Here is a 22,944-nt window from a genome sequence, read left to right as displayed (position 1 = left end):
CTACCGGGACCGGTCAAATGACCGTTTTGATTTTTCGATTAGTATTTTCATATCAAATGTAATTGAATCGTCATCAAACTTCATGACTTTTCCTAATATGTGAGTATGAAACATTTTTCAATGTAAATTTGTTTTTTCAATTTTAATTTTTGGAAAAAAAAATTGTATACTGTCTTACCTACCGCGACCGGTCATTTGACCGGTAGTACGAAAGACGATGTTCGGACGTCATTTTTTGTAGAAATTGTAAGGAATATAATCGAACTTATAAGAAAATGTAAATTCAGAAGAATTTAGAGTGATAAAAACTACATTCTGCAAATTTATATGCATTTTCTCAATTTTGTATGCAAGCTGCGCAAATGAGGCAAGGAGTATAAATATTGTACTTTATACTTTATATTGTATTGACATTGTATAAAAAGTGGGTTTTCTCATTTTTGCTCAATGTCTATGTGTAGATAGATTTTTACGAAGGAATCCAAACAACAAAATGATAGTTTTGTTTTGAATCCGAGGGTTGGTTCAACTACATTGACAGCAACCAAAATTGTTGTAAAAGGCCACGTATTACTATCGACAAACATATATTTTCAAGAAAGGTAATTTGTAAATTTATTTACCACATGTTCAATAATATTCAGGAAAACTTATAAATTTTAGTAACCGTTCAATATATGATGTAAATATAATTATGTTGCTGGGCATAATAATCGCACAAATAGGAAGTAAAATTTTGATAACCATCCAGTATTCGTAGCAAACTGAGAATTTCTTTGAAGATTTATAACAAATAAAACTGTATTATCAAAATCTCTAATAAGATGTCAAAAAAATATAACATTTTTACCATCCTACATACAGCTAAACTGCTAGTAAAAAAACTGTTATGGTAGATACAATTGAATCAATATAACAACTACAAATACTGGTAGAACTAAAAATCAAGAACTTCATCACTGAAATAATATTTACAATTTTGGAAGCTAAGAAAGAAGATTCTAATTTTCACTTACATACACATATGTTGAAAAAATTACACTAATACGGGAGTCAATTCAATTGGTATTAGCGTCATGTTTGGTGTAGATGTCAGTCATAAAATAGTCAGAAATCATTCGATAAAATTTGAATTTCATAGAGAATTTATCAAGGATTTACATTATTTTGTATTTATTCAGGATAAATCGATTGTTGTCACATAAAGAAATTACGGGAAGACGATGTACGAGGCAGGAACTTTCTATTCCAATTAACTTATCGTATAGTTCCATCAAGAATCCAGAAAAAAGTTAGCTAAGTACAAGTACAAAATGGATTCCCTAAAAGAAAATATTCCAGATAATACTTTAGAAAGATGATATGGCAAACAAAATCAGCCAAAAACGTCAAAAATGCGTGTGCAGAAAATACACTCTAAGAAAAAAAATCGTAATAAATTGGATAAAACAGAATAAAATGTAGATTTCGCATTCTAAAATAAAAGAAATATTTTGTATTTGTATTTATAAACTATTAAACTAGCATTAACTCTTCATTCAATACTGAAAAATATAGATTTTGCATGACCGGTCATTTGACCGGTCGCGGTAGGAATAGCAAACATGAAATGTCGGTAGGAATAGTGTTAAATATGCAAAGCAATGAAACTCCAACTTGCAACATTTCGAAGAACTGTGCAATGGCTAAAGTTTTGCAGCAATATCAATTGATTGTTTGGGATGAATGCACGAAGGCACATACAAAATCTTTTGAGGCTTTTGGGTACAACCTTTAAAGATCAACAGAGCAATTAGAACCGATTTGGTAGATTTTTTTTGACAGGACGAAGTCTGTCGGGTCAGCTAGTATGTAATAAATCCTAAGCTACATCAAATAACTTTTAAATTTTTGAAAACTGACCATCAGTTTTTCAGAGAAAACTGCAACAAAAGATAAAATGGTCGGCTCACATACTTTTGCCAAATTTAGTCTCATTCGATTCAAAACAACCTGAAAGGTCAAAAAACAAAATTGGACTTTTTCTACTTACCCAAATGGCAATCGTATTCCACCTCCCTGTCTGAGTTGAACATGGGGCCTGGCAGTGGACCTGGTTTGAGTCGAAGTTGTAGGATGTGTAGCCGTGTTGACCCTAGCTTGAGAATTTTGCCCTAAAAACAAAATATTTAAAAATCAATATAACGCCTTACCAAATTCTAGATATATAATATTTTATATTTACCTGCTTGTGGAGCAGTATTATTATTAGTCTGAGCATTGGGAGCACTTGAGACACTTGCTGTAACATTGACTACGTTCACTGAGGGTGTGCCCCCAGCTTGCATACGGTTGATTATTTGACCAGCCACAGCCTGCATGATTTGGGTTATCATACGATTATCTTCGGGCATGGGAATAGTAATGCCTGCACCTAGAAAGATGAGATAAATATATATTTAGATAGGATATTTGTTACTCATATTTGGAAATAACACATCTATAAAAAAAACTGAACTATGAATCCTAAAAACTATAAATCCCATAAACTGTATATGCCAGCGGTTTCCAACCTTTTTAGCATCGCGCCCTTCTTATTTTTTTAACTGTTTAATTTAATAAATACTCAACTGATATTATCAGACCACAAATTAATATGCAATATTATGTAAAAATATTCATAAAAACTAAATATTTTTTGTTTATTTTTTAATAACGTTCCATAAATGTTGGGTTATTTTCGATAATAGTATTCTGGAAACAGTTGTACGCGCCCCCCTTAGGGCAGCCTGGCGCCCCACTGAGGGGGCGCGCCCCACAGGTTGGAAACCGCTGGTATATGCTATAAACTATACATCTCATAAACTATACATCCAATACAGGATTTTGGAAATTTTAATCGAAACCAAATGTTTTTTTTTTATTTTTAGCTCATTTTTTGCGCAATTTTTTATACTTATCACAAACCCCTATTTTGTTAAGGATTATTTTTAATTACATCATTTTTCATCTCAATTTCTGTCAATGAACATTTTTTAATTTAAAGAAAATTAATTTCATTTCACGGTTTTCACAAGATGAATAAATAAAAAAATAAATAAATATTTGATGTTATGTTCGAATTATCATTTATTTACCGGTATTGTTGGATCCAGTGGTTGCAGTTGTGGTTGCTGTCGGAGCACCTTCTGTGGTATTATTCATAGGTCTGTTGAACCTCGGAGACACCTCCATGACGACCTCCACATTGCCACCCATTGCCAAACCATCAGGAAGCACTGAAATGATCATCAATTGATTAAAACAATAACAATAATTGTAACAATAATACATCATTCATAAATAATAATCCAATATATTATTTAACTGTGAAAAGAATAAAATAAATAATTTAAATAATTAATATAAAATTGAATAATACAAAAAACAAAGTATACAATTTACTCAAATCGTTTAACTATACTTACTGAATTCAAAGTTTTGGCTGTGAGGTCCAAAATCACTTGGAACTTCAGCATTTGGCGCATTGCCTTCAGTACTGCAAATATAGTAGATTGAATTATCACATTCATGCATTGCAATTATTATATTAACAAATTATTAATTTATCATTGAGCATTTTTATTTATGATTTGGTGTTATGTGTAGGTTTGCAATGAATATTTGTATGGTAATAAGAGGTTTAAAAAACAGTAGATATTCTAAAATATTATAGGCCTATGGAATGTGGCACAAATAACATAAAAAAGTAGATTTCTTGAAATAAAATTACTTTGTTTTTAAAATATATGAAGTTAAAAATATAAACCTAAAAATAACAATGAAAAAATACTCATGGTTATGAATCCAAAGATTAAATGTACAAAATTAATAAAAATGCACCACAAAAACTGAAAAATAATAATAATTTCATCGAAGCTCAAGGTTGAACTTAAAAGTTCAACCAAAGAACAGTTATGGAAAATACTATCACCCCATTTCGGCTTCATGTTAAGTTCTAGGGCACTCTGTACCAAAAAGAATATTTATTTGGTTTTATATATTGACTTTACTAAGTTTTCTCAAAATTTAAAAAACTTTCCACAGTTATAAAATAATGCAGCAGGTTTGTTTTCACTATCACCTCTACCATGATACAAAATTGCATCAAGATTACAGACAAGTAAACATGAAACTCTCATTTTATTATTTAAATTTAATCTAAATAAAGTAATTTATATAAAAAATAATCCACCATCAACCAAATATGGTTTGTGAAAAAGATCACAGACATAATCTTGATTCTATATATAACAAAATTAGTTGGTATTGGTATTTAGCCTTGAGGCAAGTTACATGAACTTCCCGATATGTGTAAATAATTGACTTAATAAAATATAAATTAATTTATAAGTGATTAAAAGTAAATAAACTAACGAACACTCTATACCAAGTAAATCATTTTAACTTACATTTTATTTTAATTTCATTTTAACAAACGTCAAACAAACTACTGATTTTCTCAAACTTTGATGAATTTTTAAAGTTAAACTACTTGCCGTGAGGCCGTGATATTTCAGTAAGTTCTGTAAGACTATGAACAAAAAAAAGTTCCATAAAAGTCGACTTAAATTTTTTTCAACAGTTAATTACAAGAAAATGGCTTGGTAGATTTTATCACTATCATTCTCAACTAATATCTTTCGAACAGTTTTTGATTTTTGAAAATCGATTCTGTAGTATGAGCTTAAATGTAGACGAAAAATTTAACACTTTTTTCCAAATTACAAAGAAACAGCTCGGCAGATCGTCGTACAAAATTGAGAAAAGATAATCTACATCAAAATACATCGATTGACTTAAATTTTTGAAATCGGTCTAGCCGTTTTTGAGAAAACGTCGATGAAAGTTCTAATTTTGCCGAACGTCAAAAAAACAATACTAATTTTTGCAAAGTTTGACAAATTTTCAAAATTAAACGACTTGTCGTAGGGCCGTAATATTTTAGTATGATCTAGAAGACCATGACATCTATCACCAAAAAAAAATTCATGAAAATCGTCAAAAAAAATTTTTTTAACACTTCATTACAAGAAAACGGCCCGGCCGATCTTTACCAAAAACTAATCAGGTCGATTTCCAATCAATATCTTTCAAATAATTTTTGAATTTTCAAAATCGATTCAGAATTGCGGGCTAAAACGTGGACAAAAATTTTTTTACTTTTCTGCTATTTACAAAGAAACGGCTTGGCTGATCGTTGCGCAAAATTGATAAACGCTAATCCTCATCGAGATACATCGAATGGCTTTTAAATTTATGAAATCGGTCCGGTCGTTTTTGAGAAAACGTCGATTTACGGCAAAAAAATCTGTTCACATACACGCACGCACACACACATACTATTTCCAAATTTGGTCTCATTCGATTCAGAATGGCTTGAAACGTCGAGAAAACAAAATTAGCGAATCGGATTCTTTTATGAAAACAAACTTCTCCTTCGGGAAGTTAAAAAATGCATTACTTTATATTATTTTATCTTACCCATTATTTCCAGCCGAAGCAGTATTTGGCGCTGCTGTACCATTGCTTCGTCCATTAGACAAGTTTGTAGAAATAGTGATGTTGGGAACCTCATTTACAAAATTCTCCGTTACAATAGTCTAGAAATAAACCAAAATGAGAATGGATATTTTATATTAAACATACTGCATTCAAGCAATATTTATAATGTTACAAATAATTTGATGAAATATTATATTAATGTATCCAAAAAAATTTAATAATGTGTAAATTTATGGATCGATTCTGCTGCAAAACACACCAATGTTATGGCAAGGCTATGTTATGTAGAACTTTCCATACAAAATTGTTCTAAATATTGTCAAAAACCATGTGGTTGTGCTGTCAGGCGTTTTTCTAAGGTTTTCAGATAGAAAACCTAACTTAGAAACCACACAAATGTCAAAAAAACTATCTTAGATAACAGGGCCTTTCTGACTCAGCTTCATAACATATGAGTGATGTTGCAGTTCATGTGTAAAGCGCCTGAATGCACAGCAAAAACATGACATTTTAACAGTATTCAGTATGATTCAGTAGCATAATGTATGGAAAATGGATCGTAACCTGGCCTTAAACTTAGATATCAAACAAACATATCATAAGAATTGTTTTAACTTGATAATAAACTTTAATGGACACAATTAAAAAGAATAAAATACTGGATCAGATCCATATTTAGATAAGAATGCTCATTGGATCAATAAAAAAAATTTAACCAATACCAAAAAATGAGGAAAAAACATGTCAAGTTTCTAACAATATCTACAAAAATTTTTGTTTAATCAGTTTGGATAAAACAATTTAAACAATCAATATATTATTACTAATTATTCAATTAAACAATTAAGTTTTTTATAATACTAGTGTAAACTTTTCTTACTGGCATTCCAGCTCGACCAACAACTGATCTCTGCATCAGTACCGGTCTGCAGGTCAAAAATCTTGGTGCGTTCTGATGCAAATCAACCATCAGGTCGCTTATGATATGATAAGCATGAGACAAGAGATGCAGAATCTGGGATACACGGTTGAACATTCGTTGGGCATTTGCTGCTGTTTCATGCTAAAAGATAAATAAAAAACAATTAGGTATAAATTGAATGGTATAAAAAATGGTGAATGATATGCAGATATAATTTATTAATACATTATCATTATCTTTCAAAAAGGTTTTGAAATTTTAAAATTGGTTCAGGATTGTGTGCTGAAACATAGACAACAAAAGTCTTTCACTTTTCTACTAAATACAAAGAAATGGCTTGACCGATCATTGTGCAAAAAAGATCACAGTTGCCAAAAATATAAACTTCTACTTCAGAAATTGCACAAAATGTAACTGGTTATAAATATAATACAAGTATTTTCTGTCTTGTTATAATTTGATGTGGTTTTAAGTTTATAAAATACAAATTCTACTGAGTTGAATAGTTGATGAATCTGATCAATAACTTGTCACAGAAGTAGTCTCATCATTCCAGGCCTAAGAATGTATATCAATCATGAAAATAATGAAACAGAAACAATGTCTGTTAAGTTTGCTTATATAATTATTCTCAATTTCATCCAAATTCTACTTACATCAGGATAAGTTGGATCAGTCCGCAAAATCTGATGGTATTGTAGAAGGAATGGCTGCAAACGAGCCTGCACTCCATTCAGTTCATCTAAAAGTGCAGCAAGAGGAGCCAATGGTGTATTTGGACGAGAATTGCTGAAAAATGAATAATATATATAAATTTACTGACCAGAAAAGTTTTTTAAAAGCAAAACTTCTTTAGGCGCGATTAGGGTGTAAATCCGTACAAATGCAACGGAAATTGCGTTACGCCCGAACTGTACGTCATTCGCTCGCGATGAAATCATTTCAATACGGGTCGATTGTGATTAGTTGTCGTGTATGTGAATAGAGATCTGTCGATGTTTGCGTACAGGCATCAACGTTGTATGCGTACTGATATCAACAAAGAAATCGGCATAGAAAAATAAAAAATTTAAAGTTACATCGCAGTACAAATCTTGATTTAATGAAAAATGCCTGAATCAGAAGAATATTTTACCCTGTTCTGTGAAAATAATGAAACAAATTAAACATTTGTGCCATGTACTAAGCGTAAGTTTATTGATTAGAAATTATTTCTATATTATTCGTAGTTTATATAAATCTTTGAAGTGAAATTAAAATAGAAAATGGAAAATATTTTTTAGGCAAGGCAGATATTATAGCTGTTCAAAGAATGAGATTTTACTCCAGCGAAAAAGTAAAAAAAAAATACAAGCAGTCAATGAATGTATGTTAATTTTAATTACATAATGAGTGAAGTTGCAAAAACAATATTTGTTTAGGCGTTGTTTAACATAATCCTCTGTGTGAACGAATATTATAGATTTTATTAACAAGCAGTTACTTCATCTCTCTAATTAAGGTTCATTTCTAAATGGTAATTACAATGACAAACCGATCATGCCGTATTTGAAGTATGACTTTAATTACATTATTGTTTTTAAATATTATACATATTTTTAATGCTATTATAAATATATAATTCATAATTTATCAATATATAAATGTGTATAATGATTGACAACACTAATAAATGTGTGCATCACAAGTGTTACCATATTACTAATAAACATTATTCAAAATTGTTATATGATGTATTTTACTTCAATCGCGTATGAACCTTACACACACTTTTTTTTTTTTTTTTAATAGTAATTGTCACTATATTTTTCCAAAACTATATCTACTTCTATTTTGTATTACATTTTAGTTTATGGTGGTAAAAAAAAGATATTGAAATACTTTGTACAAGAACAGGATCTAAGGGCTAAATTTGCTCGAAAAAAAGTTTTCTTTGGATATTTGTCATTGGAAAAAATTTCAATTTACAACATAAATTAAATATTATCAGGAAGTTCTAGCAAATTGCCTTAAGACACGATGCCAGGCACCACTAGTTACCTTTGCGATCTGTTTCCGCTGTTGGCAGTGCTGTCGCTAGTGTTTGCCGACTCCTGATTGGTCGAAGACTGTTGAGCTGATGCATTTACAGGCATTTCATTGGCCGACGTGAAGCTGTCGGTGCTCGCCAAACTATCAGAACTGTGTGCTGAAAATTTTAATTGAAATATTAAAGATTTTTAATTACTTATACAATTTATTTAATTGTAACATCTTAAATATTAATTATTGTTAATTCATTGTGTGATTTGTACGACATTAAGAAGCATCATATTAAAAAAAAGTAAAACAAAAAAAAAAACAATTTTCAATGGAAGCACAGTCTCCATAAAAGAGTTCACACCTGCACAAATAAAAATGATAAAATATATGATATGAAAATATTCAAAATATATATTGTATATATTTTACCTGATCCCAATTGTGGAGTGCTACGTCCAGCAGTATTAGCTGCCTCGCTTTGCTGTGCAGATGCCTCCGTCTGTTCTGCTGCTGTCTCTTGCTCTGGTGGAGCCTCCTGGCTGTCCATTTGCTGAGGATCTCCAATGTGAATAACAGCTTCATCTGTCACCGTTGGGTCACTTGCTTCACGGAATATCGTTATATTTGGAACACCAACCTGGATAAAAGATAAAGGATAAATAAAATAATAAAAGATAAATGTTTGCTATTATTTTTGTGTATCTTTTCCACTTACGTGTCCGACATCTCCGACATGTGCGATTCCGACTTCCAAAACCTCGACGGCCTGTGTGACGTGCACTGTAGCAGGAGGAGAGTGCATGTCTCTGGGGGGCGAAGCAGCCCTAGGGTCTTCCAAGGCGACGATCAGAGCGTTTGCTCGACGCAACATCCTGCGGGCCAAGTTTAGTCTGCTGGCGCATAACCAGGAGCTGGCTCGGGAGAGGCGACCATTTCCTAAAGGATAGAAGATGATTTATTTTGTAACTTGGTTGCCAGAAAAAAAGTGATAGGAGTAGAAGGTGGGGGTGTCCTGGACTTATCACAATGGTAACACAAAACTATCATATAGGTAAGCAGGTCTGTTTTTGGATAAGCTTTCCTTTGGTCCTACTACCAGAAAGAAAATGTTAGGTGTTGTTGTCCTGGTCTGATCACAACGGTAAGACAAAATACAAAACTCTCATATAGGTAAGCACGTCTGTTTTCGGATAAGCTGTTATCTGAACTTGCTACCAGAAAGAAAATGCTAGGACTGAAAGGTGTTGGTCTCCTGGACTGATCACAATGGTAAGACAAAACACAAAACTCTAATAGTTAAGCAGGTCTGGATAAGGTATTCTGTGGCCTTACTACTTGCTCATCATAAGATGAAATAATTTTCTTCAGCTTGTGATAGAAGTATCTTAAGATAAAACAACAAGTTTTCGGGAGAGGCGATCATTTCCTAAAGGTGATAATGATGATTTATTTTGTAACCTGGATTCCAAGAAAAAAATGCTAGGACTAGAAGGTGTTAATGTCCTGAACTGATCACAACGGTAAGACAAAACACAAAACTCTCATAGTTAAGCAGGTCTGGATAAGCTTTTCTCTAGTCTTACCACTTGCTCATCATAAGATGAAGTAATTTTCTTCAGCTTGTGATAAAAGTATCTGAAGAAAAAACAACAAGTTTTCGGAAGAGGCAACCATTTGCTAAAAGAAAAAATGATGATTTATTCTGTAACTTGGATGCCAGGAAGAAAATATTAGGACTAGAATGTGTTGGTGTCCTAGACTGATCACAACGGTAAGACAAAACACAAAACTCTCATAGTTAAGCAGGTCTGGATAAGCTGTTCTCTGGTGTTACTACTTGCTCATCATAAGATGAAATAATTTTCTTCAGCTTGTGATAGAAGTATCATAAGATAAAACAACAAGTTTTCGGGAGAGGCGACCATTTCCTAAAAAATGATGATTTATTTTGTAACTTGAATTCCAAAAAGAAAATGCTAGGACTAGAAGGTGTTGGTGTCTTGGACTGATCACAATTGTAAGACAAAACACAAAAGTCTCATAGTTAAGCAGGTGTGTATGAGCTGTTCTCTGATCTTACTATTTGCTCATCATAAGATGAAATCATTTTCTTCAGCTTGTGATAGAAGTATCTTTAAAAAAAAACAAGTTGTCGAAAAACGTTAAATGCAACCAAAATTGTAGCACAATACAATTTAACCAAATCAACTCTAATATTTTCGCTTTCTTAACTAACTTACAGAAATCGAATACTAAGTTAAGACAATCTAAGCTTATGATGATCCTTGCAACTTATGTTCTTATTAATGTAGATAAAAAGTAGAACACATTTAAATTAGATTATTATTAATCAATAAACTTATTTTCGAACAAGGTTGTTCATCAATTAGAACCAATCATCTGTTTTCAGAAAAGACCAGACTGGAATATATTTCAGATAATTCGTACTAATTTTTTACATTAGCAATAAAGAATTCGATATTCCAAAAACCTGATAAGAATAGGAACTAAATAAATGTATTTTTACTAAATAAATTATGACCCAGCCAAAAGATTTCAATTGCGCTTTTGAATGAGTTTTTGTAGAAGCTTTTGCATTAGAATTTTTATGTATGTAAGAATAATTATGTATAATATAACTGACTACATATTACATATTGTGAAAACATATCATTTAACATTAAAAATCAACATTTATAATGATCGAATGATTAATAAAAGAAATTCAAAGCATTATTTTATATTGACCACTAGAAGTCAACATCATGATCATCGAATAAGTTTAAATTTTAACACCCATACTAATAAATTTAATGGTCCAAAAATCGAAAATGAAAAATTTTGCATTTCTTCGCGTTTTGAAGGTTTTTGAACATTTTGGCATATCTCAGAAAAAATGGATGTGTGTATGTATATGTATGTATGTTTGGATACAGTTTTTCGTCGTCGTTTGCGGAAGCACCGCTCAAACCGATTTAAATGATTAAAAAAAAAATCGATTCCTACAGATAAGGAGATGTGCTGATTAGTTTTAGTCAGAGGCAGGTCCAGTCGTTTCAGAGAAACGGAGCAACGAAAGCAGAAAATAGGTTTAAATGATCCAAAAAACATTCGATTCGTAATGACGGGGAGAAGTAGTGATTAGTTTTTTGCAAGTCCAGCGGTTTTTTTTTTAATTTTCAAGATACGGAGCTAAATGTTCCAAAAATGGCAGTTTTTGAGAGAAATAAGTATCCGATTTGAATGATTCAAAAAACTTTCTGTTTGTACTGATAAAACTATTGCTTTTGATATAAGAATTTTATTTTAATTTCCAAAAAATATTTTTTTCAGTAATTCGGATTTTAATTTTAATCTAGATAAAGTTTAAATTTCACGTATATACTTTAAATGAATAATTTTAACTTTGCAATTTAGTTTATATTATTCTTACAATGTCCATAATTTTAAATCCGATTGATTAAGTTTTGTTTATTTACTTTTCTATAACACATAAGTTCAGTATTTATAATAATCTATTTGAATACATTTAATATTTCTCGAATATTTCATTACAGTACAGGAAGTTCCAGCAATTTGCCTTAACGGACGAAGCTCTACACTACTAGTTTTAGAATAAGTTTGTTTCGTTCATCATTCAAATCGCTCAAATAGTTTAAAGAAGGTATAAAATACAAATTACTATAAGAATAATAGCTATTTATATTAAGGCAATGCTTAAAAGGCAGTTGATTTAATTATCAATATTCATACGAGATTTTAAAGTATACCGAGTTCATAGATTAACTCTTAATAACACTCTAACACTCTTCATACATAACAATAATCATACATACTGAAACAACATCCAAACGAGAGGCACCACAATTCATCCAAAAATATATTTCCAAAATAACAATCATACAAAAACAATAACAATTCACAATCAACCAATCATATGCTCGTGTCCGAATTGAGATGAACGTTGTTCCTTTCGATTTCGGGTTCGTTTGGGTCTCTCAGTCTCGCCTGGGGGGCACCGCCAGGGAGCACCCTGATCACCGGATTTATAACCGCAGTCTCGCCGAGCGCACTGGCCGCAGTTTGCTCTGGTGAACAGGGAATATGCATTTGAATTGAGGAACAGAAAAATAATTATTAATTTAATTAAATATAGTATAAAAGTGTTTATAAATAATAAGGTAATAAGGTAAGTTCTATGATTTGTTTTTACTCTATGCATATTCCCTGCACGAGACTAAAAAAAATATAACGCTCCCATAAAGCACCCAAAAATAATTCTTTTTAATTTCCCGTAGAGTTATTGTAATCATCCAAAAATCTGAATTTAATAGTTTTGCATTTCTTTAAGTTTCAGAGATTTCTGAACATTTTGGCATACCTTATAAAAAATGATGTGTGTGTGTGTGTATGTGTGGATACAATTTTTCGGAAACCATTTCGGGCGTACGGAACAACCGATTTAAGTGGTTCCAAAAACAATCGCGTTCTATTGATAAGGAGACAAGCTGATTAGTTTTTGTCAAAAGTTGGTCAACCGTTGGTTGTTTTGGAAATACAAACTTACTTCTGAACGACTGGAGTTCACCTCTGCCAAAAACAACCAAGCCAGTTGAACCTTTACCAAAAACCAATTGGTTTAATGAACATATTTTTTAAACCATCTAAATGAGTTCAGCTGATTCTCATTAAATCCTACATAGAAATTCTTAAGTGCTTGCACAAAAAAGTGCAAAGATGCAGCAAAGGGTGGATCATCATCACCACCATCATCTTATATCAAAGATCAAAGTTTGGCAGAATCAGAGCCACAGTGAGATCAACTATTATCTTACACAGGTGTTGGCGGACCACGAACATACTTCCCAATCACATCAATTGCGTCTAAAGACTCACAATTTTACATATTTTGTCTGCATTTTTTTTAACTTCTCTTCGCACTCTAGTTTTGCAACCATCCCAATGTTGAGATAATGTAAGATTACTGTTGATGTAACTTGGCTTTGTTCCTTCAGGATTTTTTTATTAGAGTGTATTGGATTAGAACATACTGCTACAAGCACAATAATTCATAGCACTGCCCTATTAGACAGAATAGACACTGCATTCTATGAGAAGACAACGGAGCATCCTATGAGAAGACTGCGAAGCACATTTTGTGCTTGCGGCGTCCACGTTTCAGTGCGCAAAGTGATGATATAGAGACCTCTTTCAATAGAAGCTTAAACAAGATTGACTAGAAGTGATGTTGGCGTAAAAAGTTGCCTGAAAAGTCGCCAGTACATTTGCAAGAACAGTCCCAATAGTCTTACATTCCATGTAAAAAGGGAAAGCGAGTAGTTTAATTAAAGCAAAAGGAAGAATAACATCTTAGTCCATTGACAAAGATGCGGAGCACGTTTTGTTCATGTGCCCTATTGAATAGGAGCTTAAACAAAATCCATTGACAAAGATGCGGAGCACGTTTTGTTCGTGTGCCCACGTTTTAATGCAAAAAGTGATGATATAGAGACCAAGTTCAACAGAAGCTTCAAGAAGATGAAAGCGATGTTGGCATCAAAAGTTGCTTGAGAATCCAGCAGTACGTTTGCAAGAAAAGTCCTAATAGTCTTGTATTTCCTGTAAAGAAGGAGATCCAATTGATCCTCCTCACATCAAGTAATGCCTCATGGCGGAGACAAGTTGAAAACAAACGATATCTAAGTCAGTATGTCAGTATAACTATAGAGTCCAATAACCAAGAAGACTGGCATACGTAAAAGCTGGTCCTTTGCATTATAAAAAACTAATTCTACATACATGCAAACATACACCAATCTATTCATAATATATCAAAGATTCATGGCTCCACCAGGAATGCAAACAATATAGAAAATGCCAACAATCACCAAACACTTGAGAAAAACTCGTCAACCACCTCTCTCATGGGTAGAAAAGGTATTAAGCCAAAGAAATACTCCAGATTCTGATGCAGAAGTGATGCTGACAACTGAGGATGTATGGAACATAGTAGACACAATAAGATTCATTACTCCAAAAGAAATGCTCAAACAATATAAAAAAACAACAATCATTAGACACTCGAACAAAATTCATCAACCACCTCAGTCACATGTGGAAGAGATATTAGGCCGAAGATTTACTCCAGATACTGATGTAGAAGTGATACAAACTGAAGCTGACAACTATGATTGCATGAAAGGTCATCGACATACTTGCTACCGAAGTGCTAATAGACCTGAAATCCTTGGAAAGAAATTTAGAAGGTAAGTATAATTTCAGAGTAAGAATTATTGCATTGCAGATCCTCCCCCCTTAAGTAATGCCTAACGCCGGTTTCCGTGGAGACCAGAGGCAAAATGCTACTTACAATTAGAAGAGATTAAGCCGAAGAATTACTCCAGTGCTGTTCTACTGCAGTGCTAGTTCTTTGGTAAGAGGAAAAGCGAATGGGAATAATTAGAAGAATGAATTCCGAGCAAAAATTATAGGATGCTAGATCCACCCCCCATAAAGTAATGCCTAATGGCAGTTTCCATAGGGACCAGAGATAGGAGATAAGCGGAGGTTATAGTCCAGACAAAAGACTAAAAGACTCAATCTGATATGCCTTTCTCAAACTGCGTGAAGAAACCACAACTTCCTATCAGATTCCTCATCACTACTACATAAATAAATGAATATATATATACATATATAACATATACGTATACAAGAAATATACATATACATCTACATACATATATATACCTTGGGCGTCTCCAAGATCGTCAGCATAAGGCATTGAGCCAAGGTACACACCGTTCCTGTCAGTATTCGAAGGTCTCATCCTGAATGTGTGGCTGCGACGCATCCCGTTGCCGGTCCTGCTGCCGCTGCTAGCACCAGGACTGCTCCCTGTAGTGGTACTTCTGCCGCCTGCTCCGCTGGATCCGGTCTGCGAGGGCGGAGGCCTCTGCACCAGGTGGATTGCATTTCCGCTGACAAGGGCTAGAAGGATAATAAAGATACATAAGTATATATGGAATTGACATCGTGTAACTAGTTGTGCGCTCGCACTTGGCAACTTCAACTAGTAGTGTATAGTCTGATGTGGTTTAAACTAGGTGTTAGTGGCATTTTGTCTTAAGAAGCGTTACAGGAATTTCTCTTGAAAGTGTGAATGATCAATTTAAATTATAGATTATGATTAACTAGTACATTGTGAGGATAACTTTTTGGCAGTTATCTTTTAGACAAATTTGTATGTACATTAGGGTGGCCAATAGACATTAATTTTGATGGCAATTTATTACTGATAATTTTAGTGTCAAAATCACGAATTAAATAAATATTTTGCTGCAGAATTCATTTTGATGCCATGATGAATAAATATTTCGTTAAACAGCTCACATGGATTTAATTAGAGGTTAAATGTTTTATAAATATTTTTAAGTATTATATTTGAGTTCACAAATACTATCACAGATGACGTAAGAATTTACTTAATGACGTATGTTAATAATAAATATACGAAACTCTGAATTGAATTGCGGACTATCTAAATGCTATTAGGAGCTAAAACTTTTAGAGGATTTTTTTTATTAATTTGGAAGCATTTAAGCCCTTGGGAGCAAAGAAACTCGAAAATGTCTATGAACCACCCTAATGTACATACATGTAAATAAATTAAATTTATCTCATGTATAGATGTTTAATAATAAAAACAATTAAATAACAGAATTACTTTTGTAGATTTTTAACTTGCTGAAGGAGAACTTTCTATTTTCGACTTTTTAAGTCATTCTCGATCGTTTGAGACCAAAATTGGAAGACATTTGTGTGGTTGTATTTGATTCAAAACTGAAAAAAGTATTTTTTCCAAAATTTGACCTTTCTTTGACGTTTTATCAAAAACCGCTGAACCAATTTTAGATCATTCAAAAAAGACTTGCTTTTGTTAGCGTTTCTGAGACCACCGTCGACAAAAGGTCGAAAATCGACGCACATACACACACTGAAGCTTGCTGAAGAAGAAACAAGTAAACATTGTAAATAAAAGTGTATCACAAATCTAGTCTGACATTTAAAATTGATACAAAACCCTCATCTATTAAAATAAAACAAGTTTTCAAACTCCATAATAAAACAAAATTTTGACTCGAGCAACCATTAATAATACAGAATCTTACAAATTCTTAAATGTGAAAATCAATTATTAATTCTAACGATCCCAAGTTTAATAAAAAAATAAACATATGTCGTTAAATTATAATAATTTTATATGCATGTGTCAAAAACACATTTTTGACAATGAAACAATGAGACCAGCCTTAGGTAAAAAAAACCCAATGGGTTTTGAATGTTTTCTGAATCATCATAATCAATTCAGTTGTTTTCATCAAAATGTTGTGGATCCATACATACACTCATGCACACAACTTTTAAGGCAGGTCCAACAGTTAGAAATTTTTTTTTAAAATCTTAAACACAAAGAAGTTTGTGAAGAAATCTGATTTGCTAATTTTATATTTTCTCGACGTTGCAAGACTTCCGGAGATCAAATTTGGATAAAGTATGTGGAAAAAAGTCTTTCGCCGAAGAACGGCTGTACTGATTTCAAGATTTTAAAAACTATTCGATAAGGATTAGCCGTTTCTATTTTAAAAATTCAAAAACTATTCGAAAGATATTGATTGGAAATTATATTAGTTATTTTTTAGAGAAAGCAAAAATATTTTCGAAATAAACTATAATATATAATAAAATAAAATATTTTATCTAAATAGCTGAATCTCATTGATTCTGTAATTGTGATTAAATTAATTATATATATACATATGAAAAAGTTAATGCAACTTTGGGTTAATTGAAAGGGGGCCTTCTACCTTGTGACGTCGTTTCTGATACTCATACTACCGAATCGATTTAAAAAAATCAAAAACTGTTCTAAAGATATTAGTTGGGAATGATACTGATTACTTTTAGGTGTAAATCTACAGAGCCGTTTTTTTGTAATTTACTGTTAGAAAAAAAATTATAGAACTTTTTTGATAATATATATCAGGGTCTTATAGAATTTACTAAAATATTACGGCCTTACAACAAGTAGTTTAATTTTAAAAATTCATCAAAGTGTGAGAAAATGAGTAGTTTTTCTGACGTTAGCTAAAATTAAAATTAGACGTTTTACTTGGTCTTAATGAACATACTAAACCATTAAAGTTCTACGGAAACTGGTTCAATTATAAAAATTATTGATTTGTGAAAATTTTGTTTTTAGAAAATACTCCGAGTAGACGTGTTTGTTCGTTTTCAAATATGTGCAATAAATCCACTCGGACTACTTTTAATCACTAATAAATTAATTTATTTTTTATTGATTAAGTCGATTATTTACACATATCGGAAAGTTCGTGTAACTTGCCTCAAGGCAAAATACCAATAACAACTAGTTCTTAAATTTAAATTCTATCCCAGCGGTTTCCAACCTGTGGGGCGCGCCCGCTCAGAGGCATGACAGGCTATTTTAAGGGGGGCGCGTACATCTGTTTCCAGAATGCTATTTTTGAAAAAAAACCAATATTTTAAAATAATTAGTTTTTATGCATATTTTTACATAATATTGCGTGATTAATATCAGTTGAGTATTTATGAATTTAAATTGTTAAAAAAAATTAAGGGGGGCGCAACAATTTATTTTTATTAGTGCAGGTGGCGCAATAAAGATTGGAAACCGCTGTTCTAACCATTCATCCAATCAATGAAAATGTATCAGAATGTTCACCGATTAAAATTAAATAACAATATGAATAAATTTTATATTTTACCAAAGGTGTTAAACGTAACAATTCTGATACATTTTACAAATTATCACTAAAATAAATCCACTCATTACTCACAAAACTAAAAAACATAACACCTTTATTAAAATATAAAATTTTGTTCATAAAATCAAACATTTTCTTCATGCAGTTTAACGCTGACGAATCACACAATGCACTACTTTATCTTTTACATCTAAAAATTGAAAAATTTGAAAAAAAAATGTATCGGTTTAAATGATAATTCAATCCTAACCATATTCACAAAGTTTCTTGTCGTCTTGCAAAACTCGTCCACAAAATATCAGTCGTTGTGAATCTGGTGGGATGTTTAGGCTGTCTGATATCTTCTCTTTGAACTGTCTTATTGTAATCTAGAAAATAAAGGAACACATTAGAAACAAATCGATTAATTAATTTACTTTGGAATATATTATTGGGTGTATATTAAAGGTTAAATAATTCAATTCATTTCACCAGGATGATTCATTTATCAGGTTTCTAACATTAGTGAAAGAAATTGTGTATCCAAAAGACCAACTGTATGATTTGGCAACTTTCGCAAAAGTTGTCAATGTGTTTATTTATTGTTTTTTCGTTATGTAGTTGAATGAAACAACCTTCAGCAAAACTTCTTTTGAATAAATTTTCTCTAAAATGAAGTATAGTCGAAGTTGAGGAAAGTATATATATTGTATTTAGATATGTTTTTATGTTTTGCCAACATACATAGTTCTAAATTGAAAATGACAATTTTTGCATATCTTCACGTTTCAGAGGATTCTGAACATTTTGGCAAACCTCAGAAAAAAAAGATGTGTGTGTATGTGTGTATGGATACAAATTTTCGTACACGTTTTCGAAAGCACGGATCAACCGATTTGAATGAGTGAAAAAGCAATCGATTCCTATTGATAGAGAGACATGCTGATTAGTTTTTTGCAAAGGCAGTTACAACTGTTCCGGAGACACGGAGCAAAATGTGCAGGAAATGAAAACTAGGGTTTTGAGAGAAAAGAGCATCCGATTAAAATTATTCAAAAAATATTCGGTTCGTATTGACGGGGAGACGTGCTGATTAGTTTTTTGCACAGGCAATTACAGCCGTTTCGGAGATACGGAGCAAAAAGTGCAAAAAATAGCAATTATTAAGAGAACGGATCAAATAATTCATAAAATATTTTGTTTGTATTGACAGAGTGAAGTAATTATTAGTTTTTGGGGAAGGCAAAAAAAAGTTCATTTTTCAAAAAAATTTTCCAAATTTTTACTTTTTAATTCAGACTATAAGCATTAAAAAATTCTCGAATATTTCATTACGATAGGGAAAGTTCCAGCTATTTGCCTCAGGCACCACTAGTTTAGCAATAAATTACAGAAACGGCTTGGCGGATATCTGTCAAAAACTAATCAGCACAAATTCAAATTAAAAAATCTTTTGAATTTTCAAAATCGATTCAAGATTTTAGGCTAAAACGTGGACGAAACCTTGTACACTTTTTTCTACCAAAAATTTACCAGTGCAAGATCTTGCAAGTTTCATCAAATTGCATTTACATTTTTGAAATCAGTTCAGCCGTTTTTGGGAAAACGTCGATGAAGGGTCTGTTCAAAAAAGCGATGTTTGAAACTTTGATGATTTTTTTATAATTAAAGGACTTATCATAGGCCTGTAATATTTTAGGGTAACCTTTGAGATCGATTCACGATTTTGGAATGCAAAATAGATGAAAAATTTTACACTTTTTTACAATTTACCAAGAAACTGCTCGGCCGATCGTCGCGCTAAAAAGCTGAAAACGTTAGTCCTTATCAAGTTACATCGAATTGTTTTAAATTTTTGAAATCGGTTCAGCCGTTTAAAAAAAAAAAAACGAAAAAGGGTAAAAAATCTGTTCGCACACACACACACACACTTTTTCCAAATTGGGTCTTATTCGAATCAGAATGACTTGAAACGTCGAGAGAACAAAATTAGCAAATTGGTTTTTCTAGCAAAAACAAACATTTCATTCAGGCAGTTAATAAAAGCAAAGAGCACTTGCAATTTGATTATCCTAATAAATATAATATAATTAATAATAATTCTTAACAACATCAATATTTGCATTTATATATAAATGCACATCAGAACTAAATTAACTAAAAGAACAATTGAATATTTTTAGCAGGTTTCTAACATTTGTGAAACATTTGTGTAATTTTTTGGACAAATTTGTATCAAAAAAACCAACTGTATGATTTGGCAACTTTCGCAAAAGATGTCAATGCGTTTATTTAATGCTGTTATGTAGTTGAATGAAACAACCTTCAGCACAACGTTCTTTGAATAAATGTTATCTAGAATGAAGTAAAGTCAAGTTGAAGAAAATCTATATTGGATGATTCCATAAACCAGATTCCTATGGTGTTGGATATAAAAGAAGTTTTTGTTCTGTTAAAAACAGTATTACATCAAATTGTTAACCGCAGAGTCTTGATTTAAAAAAGAAGACAAACAAGTGGTACCAGAGTGAGTCTTCAAGTTAGAAAATTAAAATTTTATATTGTATTTAGATGTGTTTTTTGTTCTGCCAATATTTTTGTTTTTATATGTTTTTATGTTGCTGAAGGCATTCTATTGAATTTTGGCTAGTTTCACCAATGTGTATTAAACAATAGTACAAGTGATTGATTGCATAAACCAGATTCTAATATGTTGGATATTAAAAGAAGTTCTGTTCTGTTGTAAAAACAGAATTATGTCAAATTGTTAACCATCAAAGTCTTGATTTATAAAAGAAGACAAACAAGTGAAGCCATTGTGTGTCTTCAAGTTAGAAAAAATATTATGATCAATGGTTTTGTTAATTTTATTGTTTACAAAAGTCCTATTGTTAGTTATGGAAATAATTGAATTCAATAGGTATGAGTTGTTAAAAAACATTTTCAAAAATAATAACATAATATGATGAATAACTATCAATTCATGTTGTCTCATTCTCTTATTGTGATGTTTGGGCAATGTATTGTTTGTCACATTTTTGCAAATGATTGAATAAACTAAGTTAGTGTTAAATTTAGGAGAGGTGGTAGATTTAATTTTTAAAAACATTTCTTTAAAAGAACAAAGATGTTCTTGAAATGAAAATATTCTTCTTCTTTATATTATTATTATATATATATATATATATATATATATATATATATATATTATATATATATATATATATATAATAAAATTCTACTTACATCTTCTTCAACATGAAAGGGATGATTCTGCGAATCCAAAGTTTTAACCGTCAAATCAATCATCATTTTATCTTCCTAGAACAAACAGAATAAAAAGAAGTATTACACCAACTTAAATATACAAAATACTAAATATTAAATACTCAACAATAAACTCTCAGTTATTTCAATCGTTGTATTCGAAGCCTAAAAATTAAATTGATGTCAATATTGAAAATATTGATAGGGATAAAAATATTGTATATAAGGATTGTCCAAATAAAAAAAACTGGAACTCTGGTTTAAAAAAACTGGTTATTTCTAAATAAAATATTGTTGTAATTAATGAAGGAAAGCAAACAAATAACTTTGGGAATTTAAAAATTATAAAATAGAAGCTTAATACCCATAACAATTCTTAACAAAATAATATTATTGATATTGAGTTTTACAAGATGTATGTAATTAATAATAATATAAATCTCATTAGTCCTTTTGTAACTACCATGAATGAAGTGTTAAAAATATTATACAAAAATCAATCTTACAGTTAATTTCCTAAAGAAAATGACCACTTTTAATTCTAAATGTGTTATCAATTTAAAAAAATTTATTTTTATTATTTAAATGTTTATCAAGTACGCAATCGTTTCAAGAAAAGTCTTTACTGTAATTTGTCTGTCTTAATCATTTAAAAAAATATGGTTTATGATCACAAAAGATCATACTCCAGTTTGATTTACAAAATAATTTTATGTCATGTTGTAATAATATGTCTTCTTAGTCAGTGAAAAGTGAAATTTATGAACCAATTCTATCGTGTAGCAGACCAATGTTATGGCAAGGGTGTGCTATGAAGAACTTCATACTAAATATTGACTAAAGCAATGTGGTTGCTATGCAGTCAGGCGTTTTTCTCAAGTTGTCAGATAGAAAACCTGAGACCGCACAAATGTCAAAAAAACGATCTTAGATAACAGGGTCTTGCTGACCCAGCTTCACAACATACAAGTGACATTGCAGTTTATGTGTAAAACGCGAATGCACAGCAAATACATGACATTTTGACAGAATTCAGTATGATTCAGTAGCATAATGTATGCAAGTTGGGCGGTAACATGGCCTTGCCATAACATTTGTCTGCTATGCGGCAGAATCAGTCCCTAGAAAGAAAATTATAAGTTGAATGATAAATATAATAAGTATAAAAGTTTATACTAGTATAATAACTGTGACATGAAAAAAATCAGTAAAATTGCTGGACAACAAGTGTGTTAATTTATATGTTCTGTCAATTACATGGAAATTAAAATAAAGAAGGTGTAATTAATCTTACGGTTATAATTTACATAAGATCATGTTGAAGACTGCATGATAAATATATATTTATCACATAGAGACAGGACTAAAACTCATAGGCCAATTCTACTGTTGTTATGGCAACACTATGTTTTGCTTGTTTCT

General features: G+C 31.3%; 1 protein-coding gene across 6 annotated transcripts in view; it reads right to left on the bottom strand.

Moving 5' to 3' along the window:
* Nucleotides 1–22,944, bottom strand: part of LOC113376343 (large proline-rich protein bag6-like) — a 54,631-nt gene that overhangs the window by 11,273 nt on the left and 20,414 nt on the right. For 4 of the 6 annotated variants that reach the window (XM_026616271.1, XM_026616265.1, XM_026616251.1 and 1 more), the window contains 7 exons: nucleotides 7,102–7,234; nucleotides 6,404–6,586; nucleotides 5,503–5,621; nucleotides 3,447–3,517; nucleotides 3,117–3,257; nucleotides 2,225–2,413; nucleotides 2,033–2,153 (listed from right to left, as the gene is read on the bottom strand). In XM_026616271.1, coding sequence (XP_026472056.1) covers nucleotides 2,033–2,153; nucleotides 2,225–2,413; nucleotides 3,117–3,257; nucleotides 3,447–3,517; nucleotides 5,503–5,621; nucleotides 6,404–6,586; nucleotides 7,102–7,234 — 957 coding nt within the window. Of the gene's footprint in view, nucleotides 1–2,032; nucleotides 2,154–2,224; nucleotides 2,414–3,116; nucleotides 3,258–3,446; nucleotides 3,518–5,502; nucleotides 5,622–6,403; nucleotides 6,587–7,101; nucleotides 7,235–8,485; nucleotides 8,634–8,896; nucleotides 9,105–9,182; nucleotides 9,404–15,217; nucleotides 15,458–18,526; nucleotides 18,645–21,501; nucleotides 21,585–22,944 lie in introns of those variants that run through there. The other 2 variants (XM_026616279.1, XM_026616287.1) reach the window with 2 other exon arrangements.

This window comes from Ctenocephalides felis, unplaced genomic scaffold, assembly GCF_003426905.1.
Source record: "Ctenocephalides felis isolate EL2017-DRISC unplaced genomic scaffold, ASM342690v1 CF-g0.4_SCAFFOLD_00845, whole genome shotgun sequence".
NCBI lineage: Eukaryota > Metazoa > Arthropoda > Insecta > Siphonaptera > Pulicidae > Ctenocephalides > Ctenocephalides felis.
The sequence above is the reverse complement of the archived record's forward strand: the minus strand, read 5'-3'. Positions and strand labels throughout refer to the sequence as shown.